Source organism: Chanos chanos, chromosome 10, assembly GCF_902362185.1.
Source record: "Chanos chanos chromosome 10, fChaCha1.1, whole genome shotgun sequence".
Lineage (NCBI taxonomy): Eukaryota > Metazoa > Chordata > Actinopteri > Gonorynchiformes > Chanidae > Chanos > Chanos chanos.
This window is the reverse complement of record NC_044504.1, coordinates 22,007,275-22,020,115: the sequence shown is the minus strand read 5'-3', so window position 1 is coordinate 22,020,115 and position 12,841 is coordinate 22,007,275. Positions and strand designations below refer to the sequence as shown.

General features: G+C 40.6%; 1 protein-coding gene across 1 annotated transcript in view; it reads right to left on the bottom strand.

Annotated features, from left to right (window-relative positions):
* Positions 1 to 12,841, bottom strand: part of ltbp1 (latent transforming growth factor beta binding protein 1) — an 85,326-nt gene that overhangs the window by 12,452 nt on the left and 60,033 nt on the right. Inside the window, exons 18-25 of the mRNA XM_030786154.1 lie at positions 11,150 to 11,269; positions 9,648 to 9,770; positions 9,245 to 9,367; positions 8,770 to 8,907; positions 8,500 to 8,628; positions 6,706 to 6,837; positions 3,584 to 3,712; positions 8 to 148 (exon numbers count right to left, since the gene is read on the bottom strand). Of these exons, the coding sequence (XP_030642014.1) occupies positions 8 to 148; positions 3,584 to 3,712; positions 6,706 to 6,837; positions 8,500 to 8,628; positions 8,770 to 8,907; positions 9,245 to 9,367; positions 9,648 to 9,770; positions 11,150 to 11,269 (1,035 nt within the window). The remainder of the gene's footprint in view (positions 1 to 7; positions 149 to 3,583; positions 3,713 to 6,705; positions 6,838 to 8,499; positions 8,629 to 8,769; positions 8,908 to 9,244; positions 9,368 to 9,647; positions 9,771 to 11,149; positions 11,270 to 12,841) is intronic.

The window sequence follows — 12,841 nt, the reverse complement described above, 5'->3', positions numbered from 1 at the left end:
AAATTACCTTCTGGGGTTGGTATGCACTTGGCAGTGTTGGGGTTAAACTCCTGGTTTTCCTCAGGGCACATACACATGAACGAGCCTTCCACGTTTTCACATGTTGCCTCCCCACACACTTTGCTCAGCAGCTCACACTCGTTCACATCTGAGATGAAGAAGAAGAAAAACAGGAATGTCACAACTGCAAATATCATTTTTCAATTAATAACTACATCTTATCAATCTACAATTATTTCAGTTATGGCAAGCCACAAGACCAACATTATAATTACTAGAACATCCTTAATCCTTAAGTAATCAAGGCCATAACTCATCTGTACATTAGAAAATGTACATTAGGAAGAAGGTAGAAGAATACAATCACTCACTCCAAGATAAACTCATGACACACTGTAAGTGCATAAACAAGCCAGAATGGCATAGGGCTGTGCAAGACTCTGGTCTCTATCAGAGGTGAAGATTTTTAATACTTTCACTATATAAGTTTGTAGTCACAAAACCACAGGATCAGTTCTGGGGTCTAGAGCTGAGCCATATGTCCAAATATTCGAATCACAATGCATCAACCTGTTTACTTCAATAATGACATACAAATCCACACACATGACAAGACTTTTCCCTCCACTCTGTCAAAATTAGTCCTCATATTCCTCCATCTGTTCAGCCCTTCACTTTTGGAGAATGTAAATTAGAATCACAGGTTTTATACGGTGTGGCCAGATTAACTCAGATTAACTCAAACAACATAAATGGTGAAATTTCACAATTTTTTATTTGCTTCATCTGGAGTAAAGAAAAAACCAAAACAACATCCAAAGAACGAAGTGTTTAGTTGCACGAAGGCGTGCTGTGTGACCTAATTACTAAAATTAACGACTTCATCGTTTTTGAAAAATGTGTATTGCGCAGCTCTTCAAATGACAAACTTAACAAGGATACTACAATTCTTCCTCGACACCAACACGTCAATTCAACAGTCCCGGTAATCAACAAACTCTTGATAAATTGACTCAGGTCAGCTGGTGCTGAGGCAAAATGAACAACTTGTATCTAGTGGGTTCCCAAGACAGGAGCTTTGAAATATTACTGCAACCACAACACTTTTTGCCTGAATGAATAAGGTACGCTACACCACCTCATGAGCACAGGGTTTGGAATCCATAGCGTCTTCTACTGAAGCACAGCCTATGTTTCTACATTGTTCACTGGCAAATGTAAAACCATAAAATGATGCATGAAATGTATGTCTGCTTATAGTATGTATATGGGATTTCTGATGCTAGATTAGTCCCTCAATTGTTTTCTCCTTCTGCTAGAAAACTCCCTCCTTCCTTCAAATGGTTCTTCCATCTGCTAACTCTCCCCTGTTTGTACCTTTATCAATCATCTCAGAGCTTTCCACTACAAAATGGGTAAGATAAATCAAGGCGGGTGGAGACATTTTGTGTGAAATTGACTCCAAAAGACTTGTGGAGCCAGTCAGCTGTAAACCGCTACTCTCTGTGTACACATACTATCCAGACTTACATAGAAAGGGCAGGCCAGATTGTCAATGAGGTAGAAAGTGTTAAAGAGCAAGCTGGAGTCCAGAGTGAGGGTGTGTGCCACTGAGGGAGTGTTAAACCTCAGAGACAGCTCAGCCAACATTTCAATGTAAAAGACAGATATCGCCCCGTGAAAGACACGAAATACAAATATATGGACTTCAAAGACTGGCACAGAAATGGCAAATTTGAACATTTTTGAAGGGGGGAGCATTCCTGAGAGGCACAAGTCTCCGTCTCTCATTATGCGTATGCATGGTGTGTGTGTGTGTGTGTATGCGTGGTGTGTGTGTGTGTGTGTGTGTGTGTGTGTGTGTGTGTGTGTGCAAGCGAGAGAGAGTGAGAAGCGAGACAGAGAGGTAATAGCCATGTGCAGAAATGTTGAAACCTGTCTGTCTCCATACCGATTTCTTTTTTATATGGAGGGAGAGAGGCTTTTTATTGGCTAATAAAATGTATTGTTCATTTTGCAAGAGCCCAAGCATAAACGGTCTTTTATATAGAACACAGGTGACAGGGTTACTCTATTATGATGGATATTGCATATATCACATTCTTCTTAAAAAAAAAAAAAAAAAAAAAAAAAAAAAAAGGGAAAAAAATGAGCATAAATGCAGGAAACAGACAGAGTAAATGAATTAGAAATACTGCCCCAACACCCTTACCTCAGCAAATTGTGTGTGTGTGTGTGTGTGTGTGCGCGTGCACGTGCGTGTGTGTGTGTGTGTGTGTTTGTGTATATGTCTATAAAGCCTAACTGGTGGAGGTGTTGTATCATTACTTAACGTGAAAGTGAACAGAGCCCTAACTGATTTTCCTGCTGGGGAAACTGGGGATTTGCATGAGTCCAGTGAGACATGCCAGAAAGATAAAGGTGAGTAATTCCAGAAGAGTGAACTCAGAGACTCCCTGTGTGATTATCTGACTACCCCACCCAACCTGCGTTCTCCTCTTTCCTCCACAGCAACTCTACCCACAAAGACAAGCAGTAAAGAAAGAGCCAAGAATAAGACTGTGCAATCTTTTTTTTCTGTAGGACTAAACCACTTCATACATACTCTCTCCCTCTCTTTCTCTCATACTTTATTCTTTCAGTATCTCTTTCTCTCTCTCGGCAGTTGGCTGTGGGTCAGTACATGCTTTGTTGCGTTGGAGCTCTGTTTTTGGCTGAACTCTTACTCACTTCAGGGTGTGAGATGACATTGTTAGCACTAAGTACTGATGAGACTGTCACTGGGTCTCTGTTCTCTATCATTACCCATCAACACCCTGGGCAAATGACAAAAACAGAATTCTGGCTAAGTAAACCAGACGGGCCTGAAAATGTCAAACCACTCTCAAATCCAGTTTGGTCCAAGAACTGGATTAGCCTCTGTCTTCATTTATCAAAAGCCTGTAAAAATATTTCTTAATGTTTGCTCAATTCAGAAAAGGCCTCCACTTTCAAAAATCAAACTGAGATCTGAAAATTCACATATAATTCACATATAATTCACATATTCACGCGAGCCCTGATATATGTGAAATATTAACTGAACAAACTAGAGAAAAAAAACCCTCTTGGTGAGTCAAAAAAGTGACAAAACTTGAGGCCCCATTAATTCGCTACACTATTGTGTGCAAAGGCATGCATGTGTGTGCGTGTGTGTGTATGTGTGTATGTGTGTGTGTGTGTATGTGTAAGCACTAGTTTGAAGCCCAAGCACCAGCAAATTTTCCAGCCCTTGGGTCTGTGATGATGGAAAGGGGCATGTGAGAAATATTTAAAACAACAGAGTGCCTCACCGTCATACTGAATAAACATCACTGGTTAGATCAGTCAAAGCACTGACAACATCTCAGATACGACACAGTGTGAGAGACAAAGAGAGAGAGAGAGAGAGAGAGAGAGAGAAAGAGCATGCCTGCATGCTTTTTGCGTATAATGGACCAAGTAATTTCCTATTCTTCTGTCTCTGTCTTCTAAGTATTATTACATGTATATTTGTTATGTTTGACAATGGAAGGCTATGTTAAGGCCTAAGACAGGAACTCACCCACACAGCTAAGTCCATCAGGAGACTCCTGGTAGCCTTGGTAACACAAACAGCGGTAGGAGCCCACCGTGTTGCTACAGAAGCCATTGGTCCCACACAACGTAGTGTTCTGTGCACACTCATCCACATCTGCAAAAACGGCAAAGAGAGGTTAGACTTTGACATGTTGGTCAGATATCATTATTTCAGTACAGAAAGTGAAAGACCATACTGTAGCATGGCATGGCATGGCATGCGACACATATTAGCACTGCATGAATGTGCTCTGAGACAGACTGGCTGTGTCCAAGTACAAACTGGCCAGACATGTGCTGAAGGAGAGAATGAATAAATGAATGAATGAATGACTGAAGGAACAATGGAAGGAAGGAAGGAAGGATATAATAAGTGCAGAGCAGTTTGTCATGGCAGAATGGGTGAACTGATAAATGAATGGATGAGCGGATGAGTGGAGGTATTGGGGGGGAGACAAAAGAAAGGACATAAGGTAAAAGAACTGGTGAACTGTCAGTGTGGCTGAGTGAATGAATGAATGGATGGATGAATGAATCATTAAAGCATGCAAGGCAAGTGTAGAATGACACTCACAAAGAATAGGTGCGTGACTGTGAAAATGCCACTGAGCTTAAATATGGCTTGCTGAAAAGCTGACTAAATTCTCTCTCTCCCACACACACACACACACACACACACACACACACAAAAACAACTGTAGCATGGTAATGCAAACATGAAGCATTACACAGTGTGGGAAAAGCAGTGAGCTGAAGATTGAGCCATGGAGCACTCCAAAGCTGCCAGCAAACAGTGGCGGCCATGTTGACTCACCCTCACATACACGTTGTGTGTTACGGGCGTGGCCCAAGGGGCAGTCCTCTAAACACCTGTAAGATCCAGGTGTGTTCTCACAATCCCACGACCCACAGATGCTTCTCCCAAAATCAGCACACTCATCAATATCTGACAGACAGCAGAACCAACCAACCAACCAATCAGCTATAAAGAACCAGTCAACCACTTAACTCACATGAACCAGACGGCCGATCAACCAACAGTTTCCCAGTTGGTTTTATATAGCACAGGGAGCTCCACTCTCTAAAAAAGCAACCTTCACTAGTAACACTCCTAAAAAGGTCTCATGCTGCCAACAAAATGGGAGCTCCTTTTCTGAGACAGCCCGGTCTTTACGAAGATCAATGCAAACAGAAATGAGTGTTTTCCTTGTCTAGACAGAGAGCTGGGAAGCTTCCCTCTTTACTTTTTTTCCTCTCTCTTCCTCTCTCTCTCTCTCTCTCTCTCTCTCTCCGGGCATTTTAAAAAGCTCTGGCATAGGCCTGAGCCGTTAGCACGAGTCTCTAAGGTGGGGGGAAAAAACAGCCTCATATGTGAAAGGAATTAAAGTCTCTCCTCTCAAAAGACCACAAAACACACACAGCAACAAAGAGAGAGACAAACATGCAGTTGGGGGCAGTAGAGACACATTTGATCGATCTTGCACAAAGGTCAGATAAACGAAAGGAGGGAATATTTGCACACATGCTCGATTTCCAGTCTTGCTTGTGTTCATAGTAACACAGACCTGATAAGCATTAGATAAAAGCTACATGCAGCTAACTTTGATCCTTAATCTATAGCTTTTCCTCCAAAGCCACTGGTAAATGGCTCTATAAGCTTCCCAAGAGTTTGGCTTACAGAAGGGCTCATTTAATAGTCAGATCCATAATGTTCTCCAAAAAAGAACTGTCTCATTAATGTTTGTCACCTTCAGGACAATTTTTATGAAACCAAATCAAAATAACTTATCCCACAGTAATATGAGTTGATACACGAACGGAGAGCAGGAGCAGATAATCTGATCTAACCTTTACAACGTGCAAAAGCTCGAATGCCTGTTGTAACAAAGCAATCAACACACATTCATAAATAAAACAACAATAAAGCACATTTAAGCAATTACACAGATTACTGGAGATATGTTGTAAAACGTTTACATTTGTTCAAAATTAAGAGCTTTACTTCATCAAAAGCTAACACATCTAGCTAAATTTGTAAACCTCATCAAAAGAACTGTGCCATCTGTGTTTTAACATTTAATCCACAAAATAAATCCCAGACACTGATGAAACCCTTAGCCATTTAGGTCAAGTTTTGAATCTGTCCTTCTAAGAGGAACAGTTGAAATAAAAACAAACACTGAGGTCCTGGTTGCCCACCTTCACAGACGTTTGAGAACTGGCCCAGGGTGTAGCCACTCTCACAGATGCAGTAAAAGGAGCCCTCAATGTTCACACAGCGCCCGTTTGGGCCACACAAGCCAGGTGTGTCTCTACACTCATCAACATCTGTAGAAATGGAGGGATGAGCTCAGCGTCTCAGTGACAGATGACTTGAGAGAAATGAAGAGGCAGGGCCAGGAGCTGTACGGCGTCCTGGATTCACTTCACTTTGGTAATAAACAGTAGCTAATATGAAACACGACCTCATGTTTTTGTGGGTGGAACAAAATGCTACACAAAAGGTCATTTGAAAGGTTACAAGTGGTTAAGGTTTTGTTAATCATGGGGTTACAATTCTTAGCTCCCCATACAATGTAATTTGCAGTATTTTGTACAAATTTGACACAATTTTGAATGGTTTTAGAAGAAAATGCAGAGGAAATGGAAAAACTATAAAAGGTGAATAAATGATTGAATGAATGAATGAATGAATGAATGAATGAATGAATAAATTAATGAAAGGGAGGCAGAAAGACCTGATGGATTTTCATTGGTTGAAAGCACATAGAACTGAATGAATGAATAAATGAATGAATGAATGAATGAATGAATAAATGAATGAATGAATGAATGAATGAATGAATGAATGAATGAATGAGTTGTGCATGGGCAGCCAGCACATACTGAAGCACACAGAGAAAAAAATAAGAACAAATGTCCCTATGTAGCCAAGTTAGGGACAAGTTAACCAGAGAAGAGTTGCTGACAAGCAGACAAATTTCTCTCTTTCACACACATTTCACACACGTTCACACTCACGGCGAGGAGATACGAACATGAAGCACTCAATGTTTGAAAAGCAGAGAGCTGAGGACAGAGCAGACAGAGGTGGTCACGTAGACTCACCCTCACAGATCCCCTCTGTGTTTAGGGTGTGTCCAGTGGGGCAGTCCTCCAAACACCTGTAAGAGCCAGGTGTGTTCTCACACTGCCGCTCTCCGCAGTTGTTCAACCGCAGGTCAGAACACTCATCAATATCTGTTAGATGCCACAATTGACTGATCAGTTCTCAGAAATCAACAAACTATTCAACAAAAAATAGCCATTCATCACATGAACAGACAGAATCACGGTGGATTCACTTAGTAAAGGGGCTCATCTGATAGCTCTCACATTTCATATCTGCTTATTTATATAATCCACTTCATTTAACGATCAAGCAAGAGTAAAAAAAAACCAAAAAAAAAAAAAACCCATAGGAATAGGCCTACCATATGCCACGTATTGCAACACTTAAAGAGAAAAATACTGCAAAAAAACATCACCAACCCACCCACCCCCCGTCCATTTATACATACACACACACACATATATATATACATATATACACGTGTTAACACGCCACTAACTATCTAGAGTACTGTCTAGTTATAACAATGAATGTTTACACACCAATGAAACATCTGACCAGGATAGGACAGTGTAACCTTCAAATAATATCAAATCATTAGATTTTTTTGCAATAAGAACGCTTATCAGAAAGTGCACAAATTTTTCAAAGGCAATAAATATTCACAAACAAATGACATTGCACTGGACAACAATAACAATAAAAAATGTATAGATTCAGACATCAGGTCATATCAAATGGATATATAATGAATACATTTAAATATCTTTTGTTCTACAAGCAAATGCTGGCCACTTTCAGAATAAAAATATATGTGAGTGCACATGAAAATGCATGCATATATTCAAACATAAAGCAGCACTTTCAACCCTTTCAGTCTATTGACAATGTAATGTTATCAGAGGGGAAAAAAATCCTTATTCCACTAAACTAGGCATCTCTGCCTGAGGTGATGAAATAGATTAACTGTGTTGTCTCCTCTTGAGGTAACAACTCTCTGCACACTTTGCAGAAAACTGTAGTTTGTTTAATATTGAATAATGTTTATTAACAATTAATGACTTTTTTCACAAAACATTAAGTAAACATGCCTATTTTATGCATATGGGATTTTACACACTGCATTTGCCTCTATAAAACATATGACACCTTTAGAACATATAAAATAGCAGCTTCATAGTCATAGCTCTCTTATTTGGCATGCTCTAGATTGACGCACGTGTACACACACACACACACACATGCACGCGCCGAAAGATGTTCACTTATACACAAACTTCCATGTGTGCACACAGCTGCAAGAGCAGACACACACATTCATACATGCACAAACACACACACACACACACACACACAGAAAAGCAGCTTTGGCCCAGTATTAAGGACCTGTCTTCCTTGGCTCAGACAAAGGGGGCCTGCTGTATAAAATATTCTTCCTCGTCTAGACAGGGAGCTCTTAAGCTTCCTTCTCTTTCTCTCTCCCTCTTTTTATAACTGCAGTGAAGGGCATTTTAAACAAATTTGGCATGGGCCTTGGCTACTGGCAAGACTCTCTCAGGTGGAAAAAAACAGAGGCCTCATATGTGAAAGGAATCAAGGTCTGACTCCTCAAGAGGTCACGAAACACACACACAGCAATAGACACGGAGAGAGTCATGCAGCTAAGGACATTGTACAAAACTTGACAGATTTTGATCAAATGTAAAAAGGAAGAGTGTGAGTGTTTGTGTGTGTGTGTGTGTGTGTGTGTGTGCGCACGCGTGTGCTGTGCGTGTATATTTGCTACGCACCTACACAGTTGTTTGACTCTCGGTTGAGTTCATAGCCATTCTCACAGATGCAGGTAAAGGAGCCTTCAGTGTTCTGACACTGGCCAAACTGCCCACACAAGTCAGGGTCCAGTGAACACTCATCAACATCTGCACAGATAAGGGAGTGAGTTCAGTCACAGGGACAGATGACAAGAGAAGACACGCAGGTGCATGTGTGTTTGTGTGTATGCATGTGTGTGTGTGTATGTGAGCATGCATGCACAGTGGCATATTTACAAACCACCGTACCTTCACAGGGATCCATGCGGAGAGCATCACTGTGCAGCTGGTAGCCTTGTGGACAGATGCACTGGTAGGAACCAAAATTGTTGGTGCAGCGTCCTACACTGCCACACACCTCCGGAGTTTCCACACACTCATCCACATCTGCAATAATGACAAAATTGGAATGACAACCCAAAAATACACAGAAATGTACACACACACACAGACTCACATGACACACGCATGTGAGTAAAGTACCCTACACTGAGGATTACTATATTGACTATTACATTGTAATTATCATTGTAATTATATTATATTACTGCTACCACAACAGTATAAATGTTGTACAAAACAAATTGTTCACTCTGTAGTGAGCTGTAAGGCCCATGTGCAGAGAGCTGATATAACATGTTCAGGGGTGTATATCGATGTCTTTCTGAGATGTGTCTAGGGCTGTGTTGAAATGTGCGTGAGAGCAGGAACAGAAGAAGTGTACCAATGCACTGGTCTCCAGAGGGAGAGACCCTTAAGCCCTTCTCACAGGTGCAGATAAAGGAGCCTGGAGTGTTTTCACAGTGACCGTTCACACACATCTGCTCATCCTGGCACTCGTCTATGTCTATCGCATCCACAAAAAAAACCAAAAGGACATGAGACAAACAAATATTGAAACAAAATATTAAGGATAGTTAAACAACTTTGCAAATGGTTTTCTCAATTTTTCTCACACTCAAATGTATAAGACTTACGACAGCAAAACAGACTGTGTGACTTCTTAAAGTGTAAATTGTTTAAAAAAAATGTCAGCAACTTCAGAAAGAAGTAATAGCCCACATAGGTCATATGTAAACACTTGGTTTGCACAGACGCAGAGGCTATGAAGTGTTGACATTTTATACCTGTACAGGATTTCCGATCAGGAGTGGGAGCATAGCCGCCGTCACACGAACAAATAAAGTAACCTTCAAAGTTTCTGCACTGACCATTCGCACACGCCGTTTGGTTCAAGCATTCATCGATATCTACAAAGAGACATGCAACAACACCAGAAGAATGTTGAACAGACTGTGACAAAACAGGTACAGAGCAAGAGCAAGTATTAGTCAGCATTTTGACTGACAGCAAGGGTTTTTATCAACGTACTAATAGTTCTAATGTACTGCTGCATTGGAACATAGTACTGTACTGTGTTTGTTTGCAGTGATGCAGTACATTTGGAACACATTTTGAATCAACAAACTCCTTTAATACGGCCTGAAATCTGGCTTACGTCATTAAGAACAAAAAAAAAAACGTATCAGGAGAACGTGTGGAGGAGAACATTCTGACATTCAGAGGAAATGGCATTGTGCCTTCAGGGAGCTTAAAAGGCAGGATGAAGTTTTGGAAGAAAGGAAGAAGTTTTGGAAAGAAAAAAAAACCCCTTTGAATTTCTAAAACTATACGTGTTTATCTGAGGTAACACAACCAGTTCTGAACAGTAGTAGAGCACTTCCTCAAACATTCTCCCTGAGGGCAATAAGATTAAAAATGCTCGAAAAAAACCCTAGATAGAAATCAGTTGACCACTTTCTTTCTGACTTTTTCTATTTAATCGAAGGTTAAAAGCCATACTGAAACAAAATGGCATAAACTCGTTCACTGCAGTAAAGATCTCTATCCCTAAGTGATTTTTTTTTTTCGTAGCCCAGAGGTCATTTTGATGAGTCATGCATAAAGCACATGTAAACGCGCAGTGTAAGTTAGCAGTATAAGCTTAGGCAGAGCTGCCGTCCTGATCAAAGCTGAGTGATGCCCGACCGTGAAACACAATCACAACCTGCTCATGCCGATAAAAACCTGGGATTCAAGCCAAACAAAAAGGAGGAACATGCGCGAACATATTCTCTGCACTGAGCCGTACCTTTGAGGCTCTAAGTATCAAACCTGGCATAGCTCAAAATGACAGAACATTTTCAGGCGTGCCAAATTCCTTGGCTTGATTCAGGTAGAAACATGCAATGACTGCTTGACCTGCGGCTTAAGAAAGTACCACTTCAACCTTTTGCTGCCAAAAGAACAGAATGATTTGTTTAAAAACACACACACACACACACACACGCAGCCTGCAAGTATTTTACCGGACAAGAACACAGGTGAAGGAGTTGAAACTAAGCCAGTATCAACACCAGTACAAACATAACATAAAGCACCAGCAACAAAAATCCCAAGCTGCAAAGACTGAATGGACAGACAAACACATGCACACACTGATACACACATATACACATCCAACCACAGTGATATTCATAAACATAAACACATGCTATGGTAGCAAACTTGCATACAGTTGAGCTTCTATCCATCCAGTTTTGTCTTAATTTGTCACTTAACCTGTGTCAACATAATTTCCTGCCCTTACCTACACACTGTCCGTCCTTCCCCTCAAATCCTTCTGGACAGGGACTGCATATGAATGATCCAAGGGTGTTATAGCATTTACCAGATGGACAAACAGTCCTGTCCAAACATTCATCAATGTCTACGGAGAGTGTGAGAGAGAGAGAGACAGAATGGATTCACAAAGTTAATGTATGACTGCTCCACCTGTCATCCATCTATCTCTTTATTTGGCAGTAGAGGGTTTATTATTCCAGCAGTAGTGGATCATTATTTGGCGATGGTGGACAGTTCTCTCTTACGGATGGGTGTTATTGCTAACCCACAGAACAGTGGGCGGTAGATGAGCGATTTGGGCATAGAGTAGGTCTTTCATTCTCCATATCCGTACTAAAACCATGCTGTTATAAATTAAGTGATTCAAAGTAAATCACTATAACTCTAAAAACACATGATGAAAACTGACAACAGAGCTTCCTGTGCTTTTCTTCCATTTGAATTATCCCAGGATCCATTAAAAATCATTAGTGTTGAGTTACAGGGGCCAAAAAAACACTTGATAAAGCGACAAATTCACAGCATAGGAACATTATGGTAGTGCTCTTGCTAACTTCTCAGCAAACTGATATATTTTTGGCAAAACACAGAACAAGATAAACTATACAGGCAACAGCAATCTTTCTGCAATCAGTGGTACACGATACAAACTAATTAACGAGAATTTTGTTTTCTTTTATTTGAAAGGTTGGAAGTACACACCATTACACACCAACGCTTCTCCATCCAGTTTCTCAAAGCCCTGCTGTCCTGCACATTTTGGTTTCAGCTGTTGACCAGCAAACTGATTGAAATGATTCACTGTTTGATAATTAACTGAGCCGTAGGTTTTAGAGCAGAGCTGCTCAGCACAGGGGAGCCTGGAGAACCTGAGAAACACTGCTATACTCTTCATCTCAGCTTCTAAGTTTCTGAACTTACAAACAAATATCAAACGAATTGTCCGCATATATTTTATACCCACAAGGCATCTCACTTCCTACGAAGTCATAATTCTAATACAACACCAATAGCCTAGACAAGAAAATCCACGAATGCTCTGAAGTCTTTTCCGTAAATAAAATTTTCTTCTAAACCACACGAACTTATGAAAACCAAGCAAATTCATGGTTATATGTGAAATTTTGTGGTATTTTTTTCAAACATAAACATCCTCTAAAAGCAATCATTTCCACAGCTGCGTCAAGTTTGAAGTGCTGGAATGACCTGAATACTCGTCACCACTCTCCCACTTTTTTTTTCCTTTCCCACAAACTGTAATTTGTGTCACCATGCTGAAAATGTTGGTCCCTGCAAATCCTCTAAACCAACTAATCACAGTTTGTCAGATAGTATTTATATCTCAGTAAGGCCAGGGCGTCTGCTCAGACCGAAATTAATGTACCACAGTGCCGTCAAATACCAAAAGCAGACTTCCTACCGTCAGGTCCAGACAGAAAGGGGAACAGATTATGAGGCAAAAACAAAAAGGCTCTTCCATTCTCAGTCAACCATGTCCCAAGTCTCTTATAATATTCCCTCTCCCACTTTAGGTTTTGTTTCCTATGCTCGGTATAAAGCGGAATGAGTTAAGTCACCACCGTAGAGTCTTCACTTCAGTATTGTAAAATGATGCTTTCACTTCTCCTCCTGCCCTGTCGCTGGTTAAAGCGAGTGA